Here is a 16,725-nt window from a genome sequence, read left to right as displayed (position 1 = left end):
AACATGCGTGACTTCCTCCAACACTGCATGCACTCTACACCAAAACCGAGTCACCTCCGGACACTCCCACAAGGTATGGAGAAAAGTCCCCAATAGCCCACAGCCTCGCTTACACAAACCATCCACCGAATACCCCATACGCATCAAACCAGGCCCCGTGACGTACACTCTATGCAGTATCTTAAGCTGGACGAACCGCAATCGGGCCGGGATAGCCACCTCTTTCGGGGAGGCCACCGCTGACACCCAATCCTCGTCGTCCAGCTCTATACCGTCGGCAGTCCATGCCTCCCGCAATGAGGCCAGCAAACCCATTCGGTCATTGATAAGCTTTTTATAAATCAACGAAATGGTGCTATCCGGCACATAGCCGTCCAATACTCTGTCTTCCAACGGGGAATGCTCCGGAATAGACGCAACGTCTGAAAACACGGAACACAAGGCATGATGAACTTGAACATACCGATAGTATTCCCTATCATTCAACTGGTATTCCGTTTTCAGCATCTCGAACGTCTTAAATTTCCCTTTCTTCGAGAGATCCCCTACTGTGCTGATACCAATCGTATCCCACTTCTCGAAGCCTTTCGTAGTATACAGACAACCCAAACGCTGGGACGCATACAATGGCGTAGCCCGGGTCAAGCGATCCCTCCACCCCATCGCCGCATTTGCTGCATGCCACACCTGCACCGCGACCCGCGTTGGGCCCGTCAACCGCACATCCAGGGATCTCGAGTATAGTGCTCGATTATAGTCTCCGCCTAGCAGTAGCAATTTGTCCATCTCAAAAGCCGGGTTCAAAGCAGGGCCATACATCCCGTGATTAACGGCAGCCAACTGAGAGGCCCAATAATATCGCTTAATGTCAGGGAGGGCGACCCCCCCATCATACCACGGTAGAGTCAGTTTGGCGAGAGCAATCCGCGGCCGCCCATCCCAGAACAATCGACGCTGGAGACAATCCACCTCCCGAAAATAACGGGCCGGCACTATGTCCATAGTGTTCTGCAGGGCGTACAAAAAGCGTGGTAGCGACATCATTTTGAACAATGCTGCCCGGCCAAGCGGCGAGAGCGGCAGCCGCCACCAACCCGCCACATCCGCCCGTAGGCGCTGAAGGGGGGGAGAAGATTCCGTTCATACCGGGCCACCGGATCCAGGGTTATAAAGATACCCAAATACGTGAACCCCGACTCCGCAATCTGGATAGGGCACCCCCGCGGAAGGTGGGGGGCCTCCCCGGAGAGAACGTAGACACAAGACTTAGCCCAGTTAATTACCAGTCCGGAATTGCGCCCAAAGGAGCTCAACACATCCACCAATACAATGAGCGATTTGCGCGGAGATGCAAGATACAAGAGGATATCGTCCGCATATAGGGAAACACGATCCTCGTATTCCGGCGTCCATCTAAGGCCACGTATCGAGGGGTGCCACCGCAACCATTCCGCAAGGGGCTCCAAACAAAGCGCAAAGAGAAGGGGCGACAGTGGACATCCCTGTCGGGTGCCCCTACCCAAAACAAAGGGAGCCGACACCCGTCCGTTGACCACTACCTGTGCCAGTGGGTTATCATAAAGCAATTTCACCCAACCGATAAACCCCGGGCCAAACCCAAACTTCGCCAACGCCGCCCAGATGTATGGCCATTCCAAGGTGTCGAACGCCATGGTAGCGTCCAAGGACGCCAAGATGGCCGGTTCTCGAATGAACGGGGTGCGAGCAAGAACGCCATGCAATCGCCGCAGGTTCAAAGCGGTATTGCGATGGGGTATAAAACCGGATTGATCCTGATGAATCAGGTCGCCCACCACCCGGATCAGACGATTGGCCGGTACCTTGGCTAGGATTTTGGGCTCCGCGTTTAACAAAGAGATAGGCCTGTAAGAAGTACACTGATCCCGCGGCTTCCCTTCCTTATAGATAACAACAATAGTAGCAAGAAGTTGATCAGAAGGGAGGGAGCCCGCCTCCTGAGCCTCAAGGAACATGTCCCGGAGATACGGGGCGATCGCATCTGGACGCAGCTTATACAATTCAATAGGAAGTCCGTTAGGACCCATGGCTTTTCCCGAGGCAATGGAGCGAATGGCCAAAGCAATCTCATCTGGCGATAGGGCCGCATCCATCAATACTTTATCCTCATCAGAGAGGGAAGGCAGAGCGATATCTCGAAGCAGCAGTCGAGAGTCTTCCTCCGATCGCTCTGAGACCGAAGAGTAGACCCCGTGAAAATGCTCCGCAAAGCAATCAACAATGTCACCGGGGTCCGTCACACGCACACCATCCACCCTCTCAATCTCCGGCACCACTCGACTCGCTCTCTCCTTCTTATCCAACCAGGCAATCAACTTCCCGGCCGTATCACCCATGTCGTACAACCGCCCCTGTTGCTCCCTGCTCATACTCTTAGCAGATTCAGTCACCAGCGCCTTATAATCGGCCTGCTTAAGCTCCAGCACATGCAATTCGTCATCCGTAACACCTTGCTCCAAATCACTCTCCAACTCGGTGATCTCATTTTCTAGCCGAACAACCTCCTGCGCCTCGCATTTTTTGGTGTGGGAAATGAGAGATAGGGCCTGGCCCCGGAGCACTGTCTTAAAGGCCTCCCAAAGGGAGATGGCGGAAGACACCGATCCCACGTTATCATCAAAATAGTGTTCCAAAGACTTGACTAGGTCTGCACGAATCGTGGGGTTCCGGAGGTACCAGGGGTTGATCGGGGCCACCCTCCCCTCCGCCCCCAGGGCGATATCTAGGTGTAGCAAAAGGGGGGAGTGATCAGATATACCGCGCGCCAAGTGTCGCACCTCTCCGATCATCCCCGCCTGGGCCGCAGGCACTAGCATATAGTCAAGCCTCGAAAGACTACCGTGGGCCCCGGAGTGGAAGGTATATTGCGCTTGTCCAGGGTGTTTCAACCGCTAGCAATCTATCAGCCCTAGGGTATCCAGAAAGCCCCCCAGCCAGTTCTGGGCCCGAGGGAGGTCCCTAGGGGGGTAGCGATCCTCAACACCGGAAACCACCGCGTTAAAGTCCCCCCCCAGTACCAACACCCCCCCCCCCGGGAGCCCAAGCAGCAGGCGCCCCAAATCAGCGTAGGTGGCCGTCTGCAGGCCCGGCGGCACGTAGACCGCGACCAGCGAAATCAATCTACCCTCCCACCTCCCCACCAGCGCGGTGTAGCGCCCTCTGTCGTCATGGAGCACCTCATCCACCACCAGCGGGAGAGAGGTCCTGACTAAGATGCCCACTCCCCTCGAGCCAGAGGTGAAACCAGAATGGGCCAGGAGGCGATATCCTCGTCTGTTCATGGCATGAAAAGAGTTCCCTATGAGGTGCGTTTCCTGCAAGAACACTATGTCAGGCGAGATACGTTTCAGGAACTGCAGGACTACCCCCCGCTTAATCCTATCCCCCAGCCCGTTCACATTCCAGGAAAGAAGTCTCAGTCCCCTACCCCCCATCCCTCCCAGCACAAAATATTCGCCTCCAGGGGAGCACAATCATAATAGCACAGCAAAAAATATTACCCCGCCTTGTGAAACAAACAAACAAACCCCAACCCCCCCCCATCAACCCCAACAAAACTCCCCCCTCCCTGCACCCCTGCGTGAGCCCAAACAGCCCCCCCAACCTGCAGTGTGCCTGTCGCCCCAATATGAGTAAAGACACAAAAATAACCCCAGAAGGAGGAAAGGGCCCCAGCAAGCCCCCCGCAACCTCCAAATACCACGGGGTAAATCGTTACAAACTGGAGTCCAGTGCAGCCACAGGCGCAAAACGTTACCGATATCGTCCATCACCAGGATCACAGTTCCATTCCTCTCCGTCAACCTTCTCCGCTCTCCGCCATCCGACCCTCCCGATCCCGACTCTTGGGCAGGGCATCCAGCCACTCTACCACCGCCTCCGGACGGTCGAAGAAGTGGGAGCGACTATCCAACTCGACCCGCAGCCTAGCCGGGAAGAGCATCGCATACTTGAACTCCATGTCTCTCAAGCACCGTTTGATGGCCGAGAACCCCATCCGTTGCCTTTGAACCGCTTGTGTAAAGTCTGGGTAAAAGCTGACATTAGAGTTCTCAAATCGGAGTGGCCCAGCCACCCTCGACGCCTGCAGGATAGCGTCTCTATCCCGAAAATTAAAAAGTCGGGCAATGATAGGCCGCGGGGGGGCACCCACCTTGGGCGCACCCCCCGGAGTCCTGTGGGCCCGTTCCACAGCAAAGAACTTGCTCAGCCCTTTGGGTGCTAGATGAGTCACCACCAGATCCTCCACAAAAAGATCCACAGCAGATTCCTCCGACCGTTCGGGCACGCCGATAATGCGGACGTTGTTCCGTCTGGCCCTGCCTTCGGAGTCCTCAAGGCGACGATCGGTCAGGTCACTGGCGAGCTGCAGCCGTCGCACCGTCGTCTGCAAGGCGGCCACATCTACCGTTAGGCTCGAGGCCGCTTGGGTCAATGAGTCGACCCGGTCATTGGTTTTCGACAGGTCCGCTCTGACCAAGGTGACATCGATCAGCACCGAGTCCAATTTGTTATCCAGAGTGTCCAATTGCTGGTTCACAGTCACCTTCATCTCCTCAATGGCCCCCATGACATCCAGCAGGGTCAATTCGGATGAGGCGCCCGAGGCCTCCTTGGGCGGCTCAGGCGACTTGCTCGAACCACTGGGGGATCCCTTTGGCTGTGCATAGCGGTCCATATTGTTGGCCTGGGAATAGGCTCCCCTCCGGGTAGATTTGGATTTGGATTTGTCGCCGTCCACTCTCGTCGCCATCGTCAGCGATCAGCAACTTCAGCACCCTCCAGCACCCGGAGGAGGGCCAAAAGATCCGGGCCGCTAGCTGAGAGAGGTCCGTTTACAGCCCAAGACTAGGCCTTGCACTCCGTACCCCGCGCAGCTCTCCCAACGTCCCACGCTTCAGTTTCAGTGGCTCAACTCGAAACCGAAAGTGAAAGCACGGGGCCCGGGGCAGGCCCAGCCTGGCATGCCGCTGTTGTTCAATTCGCAGCCGGGCACCTCACCAACCCAAGTTCGGCACCAAGGCCGGAGAAGGCCACAAACTTCAGATCGCCAAAAAACACGTTCCCGGAGTCCAATTTCGATTCGGAAAACGAGTGGCACCTCAGCGCAAGATCATAGACAGAAGCCCATCGAAAAAATCAGGATTATGACAGGATAGACGTGGGAGGTTGCGGAGGCCCTCGGGAGCCACAAGCCTACGCGGCCATCTTGGTTGCGCGCTAGGCTCCTCCCCCATGATTTTGTGTTTTGATGCTGTGTTTTTATGTGGCTCTGCTTTTCTGTGTTGCTTTTGTGGTATGATATCACTGCCTCACAATGCCTCTCTTGTGAACCATTTTTTGTGATATAGTGGTAAAACGTTTTTTCACCACAGATTGTGCTTTTTATTGCTCTGGACATAGTGGCCCAGATGAACTAAGGATTATGCATCAACACAAAGCGAGGTTAAGCAGCGCAAAGCGGCAAATGCTATTAAAATCCAGTGAAAAGAAGTGTTTTATGTTGGAAAGGTGCCCTTTTTGTGAGCACAGATCCAACTTTGCCCTGCCTTGTATCACTTTGCATCAAGGGGGCGTTGCCGGGGCATTTCAGAGATAAATCCTGCAGGTTGTGACACAAAACCCACTCTTCTAAGATAGCCAGACTGGGCTACCTGTCAAAAACCAACGCCTACTTGAAGTAGGAGCAAACAAAAAAGAAATGTAGTAAATTCTCGAAAAAGAACAACGCATGTCATATGTGCTGCAGTGCACGGCACATATCCAGCGCGTGGGAAACTTAAGAGTTTGTCTTCCAATTGGAATTTGCAATAGATGGGCATGCTTCCAGTACAAATCCTATGCTAGACAATGAACATTCACCTTTGCACTATGGTGTGAGTATGGCATTACACAAGAGAACCATGTTTGAGCACCGGTGCAGGGGATGACATCGGCATTAGGCCAATCACAGTAGACATGGCTCTGCGCTGAGCACCTCCTTGCACAACAGAATGCAACAAATTTGGGTGTGCATTGAAAAATTTGTAAATCTGTGCCATAAAGTGCTGAATACAAACCTTTTTGTATCTGGCCCATGGCTGTGTAATAATAATACATACTTTATTGGCCACAAACAGTCCATATTTTAATAACGCGGTGCTGAGTCGCTTGCTTCAGAGATGTATGTGTATTTATCGAGTCTTAGGGTGCAATACTGGCCGGATAACTGAGAAAGTTAATGCACTTACTACAGAGAGCTGTGTGATAAGTTACAGGTGTGTATCATCATAAAATAACTTAGCGGCTTGATGTGTTTGTTGTCGCGATCCTTGTGTAACCTGATTTGCAGGTACGCGTTTCTATCCTAGTAAGATAGCTCAGTGCATAGTGTACCCACTGCAAACATTTGTAAGCAACACAGAGGGCATATGTTTATACCCATGCAGGTACTTACAAAATATTTCATTCCCCTTTGTTAATAAAATGTGCGCCATTGTTTTCAGTCCCACTTAACATCAATTAGTAAGTGCCAAAATATGAGTTCAGTCAGTTTTGTATGTTCAATAAATGGTGATTATTGGTGTAATTACACACACAATCGAACCAATGAAGTGCAAGACATTACATATCTAATTTTCTTCCTTTTCATTGGACACCTCTGATCCTGTAAACCGTTTTCATTGCTGGGTTTCCTCTTGGCTTCTCTCTGAAGGGGCCCTGGGGAGTGAGTGCTTCGTCGTTTCCGCTGAGGCTCTTGGGTCTCGAGACAGGGTGTGGCCCTGGACTTCCACACACCCCTGTTCCCAGGCTTGACACAACTCACACAAAAGGGTGGTCCTTCCCTATGAGCCCGGGTGCTGTGTAGGCTTCGTGTGGGGGTCGAGGGAGCGTCCGGGCAGCCTGCTGCAGAGGGAGCATTGAATGTGCCCACAATGCTGTGCACAGAGGAGACAGAACAGGGGCGGCACGTGCTGCTTTGGTAGAGCCACGCGTGCTTGGGATAGGGTGACCCGGCGTCCCTGGTGTGCCGGGACAGTCCCGTTTTTTTCGCCAGCCGTCCCAGGAAATTTAGCTCATGTCCCGGCTTTTAGAGAAGGCCGACTGAAAACGGCGGGAGGTATCTTTTTATGCTTTGCAAAGCAGGGATAGTTAGCAGCTGTCATAAGAAGGCAATTTAATTAGCAGACATGCTCCTAGCTTTTTAAATGGAATTTTATTTATGTTCTCAGTGCCTCGTCTGTAATTTTGTGCTGAGGAGAACTGTCATTCCGTGCGTTTCCGTTGAAGTAAAATTGTATTCCTTCTTCTAGTTTTGGGAATTGTCCCCGTGTTTGGCTATAACATTCTGGTCACCCTAACTTGGGAGGACAGTTGTTCAGGGATGGCAGTTCATATGCCTCCCTGACAATGCGCCCCCGGGGGAAGAAAGGTCAGCAGACTAGTCTTCCCCCCGGGGATTTTGCGCAAGGGAGGGACAGGGAAGGAAGGGGTGGGATAAGGGGTGGGGTCGTTAGGTGAGGATAAAGGGGGCTGGGAGAGGAAGTCCTTCCTCTTCCTTTCCCCAGCGCCTCAGGGTGGGTTAGATAGGTTGTTTTGGCCACCCGCCCACCCTACGTTCGATTGATTCGATTGAGGGTTGCTAAGTTTTTCTATAAGCGTGCAAGTTTAGGACGGGTTGTGAGTGCTTGGAGCGGATTTGGGAGGGGGGAGGAGTCCATGACGGGCATACTCACCCTTCCGGGGAGGGAGATACTGGTGAAAGGTGGGGGTGGGTCATACCAGTTTACGACGAATGGAGATGATGGAGGAGGTTGGAAGCAGGCGCGGTGCGTCCATTGGGGCGTGGGGGCGTAGCCCCCCCGCCCGCGCCTCACGCCCGCAGCTCTCCCTCTCCTCTGTGAAGCCCGCGCCTCACGCCCGCAGCTCTCCCTCCTCTGTGAATGTCAGTCAGCATGACGTCGGACCGTGGGCGGTCCGGCGTCATGTTGATTGACATCATTGTCAGACGCCTTTGGGGAAAGGCAGCACAAGTGCGCATGAGTGGGCATGGAGCTTAATTTTTACTCCGTGCCCAGTCATGCGTACTTGTGTTTTTGCTGCCTTGCGCATGCCCATTAGGAGCCCCTCGGTCTCCTAATGGGCAGGCGGCGGGCGAGGAGTAGGCGGTGTCGTCAGCCAATCCTGGCGCTGCTGCAACGCCAGGATTGGCTGAGGGCCGGGTTGCCAGTCACTTGCGTCACGGTGTTCCGGACCGTTTGAAGGAGCAGAGAGGCGCCAACGCGGGCCAGGAGAAGACGAGGCGGTCACCAGTCAGGTAAGTGTTTTTTAATTTATTTTGGGGTGGTTAAGGTTTCCTGACTGTGACCCGGGCCGTCGCTGGTGTATGTCACGTGGTTCTGTGCACGTTTGAACTATTAGCAGTGGTCATTCTGCCTTTGTGCATGTGGTGTTTGTGCACGCTTGTTTAAATTGTTGGGGCTGCGGTGGTTCTGCACTTGATTTAACTGTTAGCAGTTGTGATTCTGTGTTTGCCCTTGCGGTCTGGGGATTGTGATGAGTTTGCATTTGACTTATTTAATGCAGCGAACCATCTTCGGGTTGGAAATGGTGAAGCTTCTCAAATAAGCCTACCCTTGGGTTTACCGATTGACACCAAACTCCCGTGGGCTTGAGCTGGTAGAGGAGAGGGAGTATGGGGTGAGGAAAATGGAGAGGGGGACTGGGCACGGGTAAAATAAAGAAGTGAACTGAAAGGAGATAGTGGGAGGAAGAGGCGAGGTGGGATTGAGAAAAATGAGAAATGTACAGATATCGGGAAGCAAAATATGAAGCCATAATACTTTGCTTTTATATAGCGCCACTCTGCCCTTGTTTGGGCCCCGAGACGATGACAGATGTCCTTTACTTTCTATTTAATTTTATGGTTTTTTGTGTTTAAGTATTTGTTCATGTTAATATGCTCTTTATTCTAGTAGTGCTTTTGAAAAAAGCAGAATAAAATAAGTAAACTTTTGCAGCTTTGTGGCTTCTAATGCAGACGAACAGTTGAATTACTTTATTAACCTTCTTGCTTTGTCAAATTTGCTTGAAAATGCACCATTTGCCTGCTCTTTTTAAAAACAATTCTTGGGGGAGATTCCCCCCCCCCCCCCCCCGACCCCCCCTTAGGTTGTTCAGGCGAATGGGATAAGTGAGGCGGTTGCTGTGTGAAGTGGGATGGAGTAGGTGGAGTATGGGAGAGAATGGAAGAATGAGAAGTTATGTTGTTGGGGATTGTTGGGGGGTTTTTGTGATGTTTGGTTATGGTTGTCCAACCCTGTCCTAATAAATGGCCTTTTACGCTAAGTTACCTTGCGTGGAGTGATTATTGCGCGAAGGCGGTTGGTGCCTGGCTCGCTTCTCCTGCCACCTCTCGGCCGCCCTGACTCCACACAGTGCAAGGACGAGCCAGGAGACACAAACGCCTCGAGGCATGGATGAAACCCAGAGGGTCCCTGGAGGGTCCGAGTTGCTGGAGGGCTGGTTTCAAAAGTAACTTATCTATCTATGACAATGCCGCTGTTTTGTCGTTTCTAAGCACCGTAAACAGCAGGTGTTATTATTGCAAGATGTAACTCTATTCAGTTGATCTATCTCGCAATAACAGGTGTAACAACTATAAGATGTTGTTGTACTCAATGTATCAATCTCTGAAGGATGAAAGGCTGGTTAAACAATTCTGATGATGCGACGCCTCCTGGTTTGTAGCAAATCACAGCGGTAAACAAATAACTTGGTATGCACTCGGTCATTAGCGGCATATTCCCTGCCCGAGGCTTAAGCAGCACGTGGAGGGACGTTAGCCGAGTCGGTAATGATTCTCCTCGCATTACACGCACACCACAACCCTCCTCCCTTCAAGGAGTTGCTGTGCTGGGCTGGGGTACAATTCAACTGCCACCGAAGGCCGATTTGATGTAAAAAAAAAAAAAAGAAAACAACACTTTCTGCCGGACCAATTTGCTCTCTGTTTAAAGGGAGCTGAAATTCGGTATAAATCATCCTGGCTGTGAACTCAAGGAGAACTAGGGCACCGCTTTAGAATGGGATATTTACATACCCATAATCCTTTGCACAATCAGCCGCTTTCATGTTCACTCACACATGAAGAAATGTAAACATACTTTTTTTGTGAGATTAAAAGATAAGTTCTATACAGTTTGTTAACTCTTACCGCCCTGGAGATTTCACTTGATTGGATGTTACGTAGGGAAGCAGAGCTTAAGGATCGTGAGTGGCAGCACATTTGGTGATACAGCTCCACTAGTTAGCGCTAGGAACCCGTCCAATGACGTACTTGGACACTGCGCATGCGCTGCACACTTCGGCTGAACTCTGCCAGGCATGTGAAATCTTGTCCGTTTGCGACAGCTGTTGAGAGACGACCTGAGGTATTGATGTTAACGTGACGACAGTCCGCCTCGGGCTTCAGAAAAGGCCCGATCCGACTGCAGATCAGCTTCAAGTTGGGATATTTCCTGCACTTCTCGGCTTCTGGTGTCGAAACAGACTCAGGAGCTAGCCATAAGTTCCCTCAGATAAGGACTGCCAGGCACTATAGTCACACAGGGATTTACCACAGAAGCCGCCGCGATTGTTCCCATAATATCTTGTTATAAATAACACCATCACTGTACTACTGCACACGACGCTCCATGGAATGCGGGCAGCTGGGCACTAGGGCATTACTGTGTGTCGTGCCCACTTGGAAATTTGTAGGTCAGGCTCATATGGTCATGGACAAGTGCAAGTCCGGGTGTCACATTTGGGTCTGTCGTTCTCTTACTAAGAGAGACCCTTGGGTTCATTCAGTATGCACATGGGAATGATGTGGCAGCCATTGTGTGAACTTTTCAGATGGGCATTCAGTTTGCTATCTCATGAGGTCAAGCGGTCAGTCAGTGACGTCCTTCTTTAGTCTCGGAGGTTAGACAGTCACCGTCCGGATGTATAAGATGGACCTCGGGTCAGTGTGCAACCTCGTGATGGACACTGAGTCAGTCTGTGACCTCAATGGATGAGGGACAGCCTCTTAGCTCCTCAGACAGGAGCTAATATCAGAGTCTATCTTCCAGGGATGGAATTATGGTCCTCCTGTGATCCTCATAAAAGGATCATGAGTAGAGCTTGTGACCTCCTACATAAACACTGGGTCAAGCCTGTGACCTACTGGTATGGACTCTGGGTCAGTCTGTGACCTTAGGAACGGGGTCGAACTGGGTCAAAAAAATCATCTCGGGCACCAAAATAATAGTGTTTCCCATTAGCATGCCAGAGAGCTGAAAAACAGGCCCATGTTTGCATATCAGACCAGTTTTGAACTTGTAAAGGCACGCTGTATGGGTGTTTTTTAAGGTAGGGAAGCCTGTATCCATTCTGGTTTTCTGCAGGCAATGCTTCTTGTAATATCAGAGAAATCAATAGAAAAACCCTTCCCACTTGCCGATAAAACAGGCCCACAAACTGCTAAATAAAGGCCCACACGCTGACACACTAGACCAGCCTACCTCACCCACACTTCCTGATTGCCCTATAGGCCAGTCCAACCTTGCTTAGGAAGTGGATCGAGATTAAAATAATGAGTTCCAGAGTTGGGTATTGGGTCAGTTTTTTACAAACTGGAAGAGATAGTCCAACCAGTAACCTCACAGGAGTGAGTGCCCTTAGATGGACAATGTGGACAGTGTGTATGTTCCTCAGTCTTTATTTTAACTATTAGTTTTTATTACACATATTTAACGAGCACAGTCCCAAGCACATGGGCAATGGGTCACTTTACAATTGCAAAGCATTTTATTCTTAAAGATGCAATTCTATAGGATAGGTCTTCAGATTTCTATGGAAACGAAGCAGGTCATCATTCGATTGGATGTGTTCAGGCAGATTCTTCCATAGTTGAGACGCCAGACAAGAAACTTGATTTATAGATTCAATTTTCCCCTCTTTTGAGATTTCCCGCATCAGATGAGCTTTGTTCCTTGTGCTTCTTCTTCCTGTAATGAATAACAGTTTGTGATTTTTGGTGGGGCCGCCCAGGTGAAAAGCTCTTATAGGTTAAGCATGTTATCTTAAATTGTATTCTGGACTTCAGGGACAACAAGTAGCAGACTCTCAGGATGAGGTTTGATTTCTTTGCCCTTCTAACAAGCCATGCATCTGCATTTAAAAAGCTCTGTTTGCTGCTAGAGCATTATTGGTAGACCAGCAAGTAAGGCATTTCCCATTTTACGCGTGAGAGGGTGAGTGCCTTTTATGGTGCTCCTGAAATCACCTTGGAAAATGGATGATTTCATGTTCCATAAAAGAGGAGCGGGACTTGATTGACACTATGGTTAGTTTGTGGGTGCCTGTGAGGAACAGTGGGACAGTGTGTGTCCTTGTCAGATGTACTTTGGGTCTGTGTCACCTCTCAGGCAGTAACTGATTTCACCCTTCTCAGGAAGATACTTATGTCTCCTCGTAACCAGGGTCGGAGTGGGATCACAATTAGGCCCGGGCAATCCCCAAAAAGTGGCCCACATTCCCTGATCATCCATTTCGAGGATCACCATTTGGTTGGTTTCACTGGAGTCTGGCCGGTTATTTTTTGTTATGTGTTTTTTTAGTTTTATACAATGTGAACTCGCCCCAAAGTCATTGGAGAAATGTACATGAACTCCAGTTACATTACACAAGATCTAATTCATTTTTATTTTCAGTATGGTGATTAAGTAATTTGTGCAGAATCACAGTATGTTGAGCTGACGCTGGGGCTCGAACCTACTTCCACCGTCTGCAGCTCTCACCATAGCGATACATCCATTTTTATGCAACCCTCTCCTCTCCCCCAACAAGGCCTAAAATACACTGTGGTTCCGGTGTCAACACCTGTCCAGTTAACCCCTTCCATGCGGGGGTAATTCCCCCGCAGTGTGGAGGGGTGGGTTGGCCGCGGCGCCGCTGTGCTCGTGACGAGCTCAGCTCGTCATGACTCACAGTGGAGCTGTGCTCATGACGAGCTGAGCTCGTCACGACCCCGCCCACTGATTAATTCTCCCGCACAGGCGAGGAATTAATCGCGCGTGGGCATGCCGCGGCCGTTATGACAAGCTCAGCTTGTCATTAGCACATCTCCACTGTGACTCATGACGAGCTTCGCTCGTCATGAGCACTCAACGGGTTAAGGAGTCCACTTCTCTTGATCACCCCCATCCCAGCCCACTATAGACTCGGGGCGATGACTCGGCAAAGGATGTGTCAAAAAAGCACATTGCTGCTGATCCAGGCAGGGCTTAGGTGAGAATGGCCAATAGCACAACATCACCTGCACCCCACTATGATGTCCCTGCATACTCCCTCCCTCCCCACATCCACTATGGCCTAAACGTGATGGCCTGACAATGGATGACTACTACTGGCAGGGCAGGCCATTAGAGGCAGGGCGCAGAGGTGAGAATGCCCCACAGGCTAAAGCAACGCCTGCCTCCATCCTTAATTTACTGCATGGCAGGGGAGTGACCAAGATACTGGTGCCACATTAAAGTTGCCTGGAGGGGACTGGGGAACAAAGTAAGTCTTTTAGGCCGGTTTACAGATCCCTAAAAACAGGTCCACATGTGACCCAGAGGCACCAGCCCATCGCCAAATGCCCGGATGCCCGCCTTCCCGATCCGACCCTGCCCGTGACCTCATCAGATGGACACTGAGATCATACATGACCTCCTTAGAAGGACACTATGACCAGGGTGTGTATTTACTGCATGAACACTCTGTACAGTTTATGTGCTGCAGTGGGTTAGTGTGTGACCTCATCAAATAGACAAAGAGGTCACTTTATGTCCTCCTCAACTGGGCAATGAAGTCCGATTCTGGCCAAGAAGGGCCCTGTGGTCTGTGTGTCTTTCTGGTCAGTGTGTGGCCAACAGCTGTGTTCATAAACACTTGTTTTTCTGAATTACAATCTGATGTCAAAAGGTGAATTTACTAATGTTGTACTCTGTCTCAGCCTCCATCCCTCTCTTCGTGTGTGAGCTGGGGATCATCGAACCCGTGCGCAGGGGGTTCTACTGCCACGATGACAGCATCAAGTACCCGCTGTTAGGCCAGGAGACCGTGTCCGACACTATGCTGATCAGCGTGGGCATCCTGGTGACATCGGTGTCGGTAAGTGACTATGGTTAGATATGCCTGCACCCTCTATCCTGTATACACCATGTGTGGGATTGTGTACTCGGTGTCTGCGACCACTTGTCCCGTGGGTATGATCCACACATACCCAGGCAGGGCTTGGTGTAATGGCATGTGTCCACCAATGAGCCTGAAGGCCTGTGTCCAGGCCCCTTAGATCCTCCAACAGATTGCCCTGGAAAGAGTCATTTATCGGAGTAAACGAGTATTAAGACTTTTCCCCATGAGACCTTTTGGCAATCACAATTGGAGTACTAATATACCTCTTCCTTGTACAGGTTGCTAAAGGTAGAGTCCTTCCAATGGGAAGTTTATTAACCCCTTGCTGCACTGACCACCCTGAGAGTAAACCCCCCTGAGACTGATATTCTCAGGCATGCATTGGTCAGTCCTGCTGCGGACTCATTTTGGTAGTAACTACTAGAGTATTAGTGTTTCTCGTTCCCAAAGATGTTCCAGCGAGGATGTCCTCCTCGCATCAGTGCTTGAGGCATCAATACCATTTCTGCATACCTTGTGCTGAAAAAGAGACTTTTTGCTGAAACAGTTGGGGAATTAATACATTCCTAGCACATAGGTCGCTCTGTACAAGCATTCTTTATGCGGTCACATTTTGAGTATTACACCCGTCCTTGCCGCACAGTTTGCGCACAGAGAAAATCCAACTAGGAGTATCAGCTGGAGTATCAATGCTGCTCATCCAGGAACAGTTCACCCTAGATATGAGTCCTTCTTGAAGGACACACAGATCACATGGAAAGCTATTGCAACTGACTGAAGTTAATACTTTTCATATTAATGCCTGTTTCGTGAACGACTGTCGCGAGATCTGTCGGATGTAATAGTTGCAATACCGACACCATGACAGGAGGGATCTTTGTAAGTACTACCAAGGTTTAATGACTCACCTTACATTGGCCTTTGATACAATTTATTAGACAGAATAAGAGAGTATTAATGCCCGGCTTTTCCTTAATTAATGCCCCGCCTGTGGGAAAAAATGGTTGCAGAAACAGTTGGAGTATTAACAATCCTCCTTCCCCTGCAGACCGCAATGTGACAACATTTTTTGGCAGAAACAATAGAAGTTTTACTATCCCCACTTCTCCATAGTCTGCATGTTAAGAGAGTTTTTCAGCAGTATCAATCATCGATATATTAATACCACTCCTTCATCAAAGATTGCCCTGTTTGAGAGTTGGAGGTAAGAAACCTCACACCCGCCTTTTAATGCACATTGCCCAAGTGACATTCTTTCGGGAGCAGAATTTTGAATCTGAATACATGTAGTGTCAGACAGATCACTATCTTTACCCTGAAGGCGGAGCTTTAATAACTCATCCCCCCACGGAAGAGTATGTGAGAGTCCATTTTGCACTAATGGCTTGTGTATTAATACCCTTTCTTCACTGAAAATGACCCTCTGACAGAATCCTTTGGGGTAAGGGCTGGAGTATGAATAACTCTCTCCCGCATATTGCCATATGATACTCCTTTTCAGGAACAGTGGTAGTTTGGTACCCTCTTTCGCTCTAAGATAAGCCTGTGAGAAGGTTCTTTTGGCAACAACCGTTACAATACTAATGCTCCCTTTGTCACTCATCAATATATAAAGGAGCCCTTGATCAGTTGAAGTATTAATGCCCATGACTCCCCATTGATTGGCACTGACATTTGATATATTAATACCACCTCCTTCTGTGATGATTCCCTGTGAGGGAGTCCTTTTTCTGTGTGGAAAGGTCATAGTTTGAGTATTGGAACCCTTCTCTTCCCAATACTACTCCTTCTCTTATTAATCATGTAGGAACTGAGTTGTTTTGGGGATTTAAATCTGGAGAGCTAATAGCAGTAGGCGCTCTTCCCCAGACATCACTGTGGGTGACAGTCCTTTTGAGAGTAAAATTTGAGCTCTTATAATTAATACTCCTTCTAAAAGACATCCTTGGTAGAGAGTTGTTTTGATTGCAAGATTTCACCTATTAACATCACTTCTTCTCCAAGGGTAAGAGTCGTTTTGAGAGTATCAATTCACTTAATAATGCCACTCCTTCTCCAAGATCTCCCTGGCTGAGAGTCATTTTGGGAGTAACATTTGTTGTTTTAATATTCCTCACAGATCGCCCTGGGAGAGATCTACCGGATCCGCTTCTTCCACCAGAGATCGAAGTCCTTTGTCTCAAACCCTTATGTGGCAATCCTGTATAAAGAGGTTGGCGCCTTCCTATTCGGGTGCGCTGCGGGCCAGTCCCTCACCAACATCGCCAAGCTCTCCATCGGGCGCCTCCGCCCACACTTCTTGGCAGTGTGCCAACCAGACTTTTCCCTCGTAAACTGTTCTGTGGGGTATGTGGAGAATTACAACTGCACCGGAAGTCCCTCAGCAGTGAAAGAGGCAAGGTATGGAAGATTCTTATTTGTAGGGTATACATGGACCCCGACTTAGTACTCAAGCCAGGCACTCCTTGTTCATAGGGTATACACGGACCACAGTTTAGC

The 16,725-nt window shown here is 50.0% G+C and overlaps 1 protein-coding gene across 1 annotated transcript in view; it reads left to right on the top strand.

Moving 5' to 3' along the window:
* Positions 1 to 16,725, top strand: part of LOC146832976 (phospholipid phosphatase 3-like) — a 98,435-nt gene that overhangs the window by 11,029 nt on the left and 70,681 nt on the right. Inside the window, exons 2-3 of the mRNA XM_085600520.1 lie at positions 14,045 to 14,202; positions 16,346 to 16,626. Coding sequence (XP_085456646.1) covers positions 14,045 to 14,202; positions 16,346 to 16,626 — 439 coding nt within the window. The remainder of the gene's footprint in view (positions 1 to 14,044; positions 14,203 to 16,345; positions 16,627 to 16,725) is intronic.

Source organism: Triturus cristatus, chromosome 4_2 (genome assembly GCF_964204655.1).
Source record: "Triturus cristatus chromosome 4_2, aTriCri1.1, whole genome shotgun sequence".
NCBI classification, from domain to species: domain Eukaryota; kingdom Metazoa; phylum Chordata; class Amphibia; order Caudata; family Salamandridae; genus Triturus; species Triturus cristatus.
Note: the sequence above shows the minus strand (reverse complement) of the source record. Positions and strands in the feature narration are given on the sequence as shown.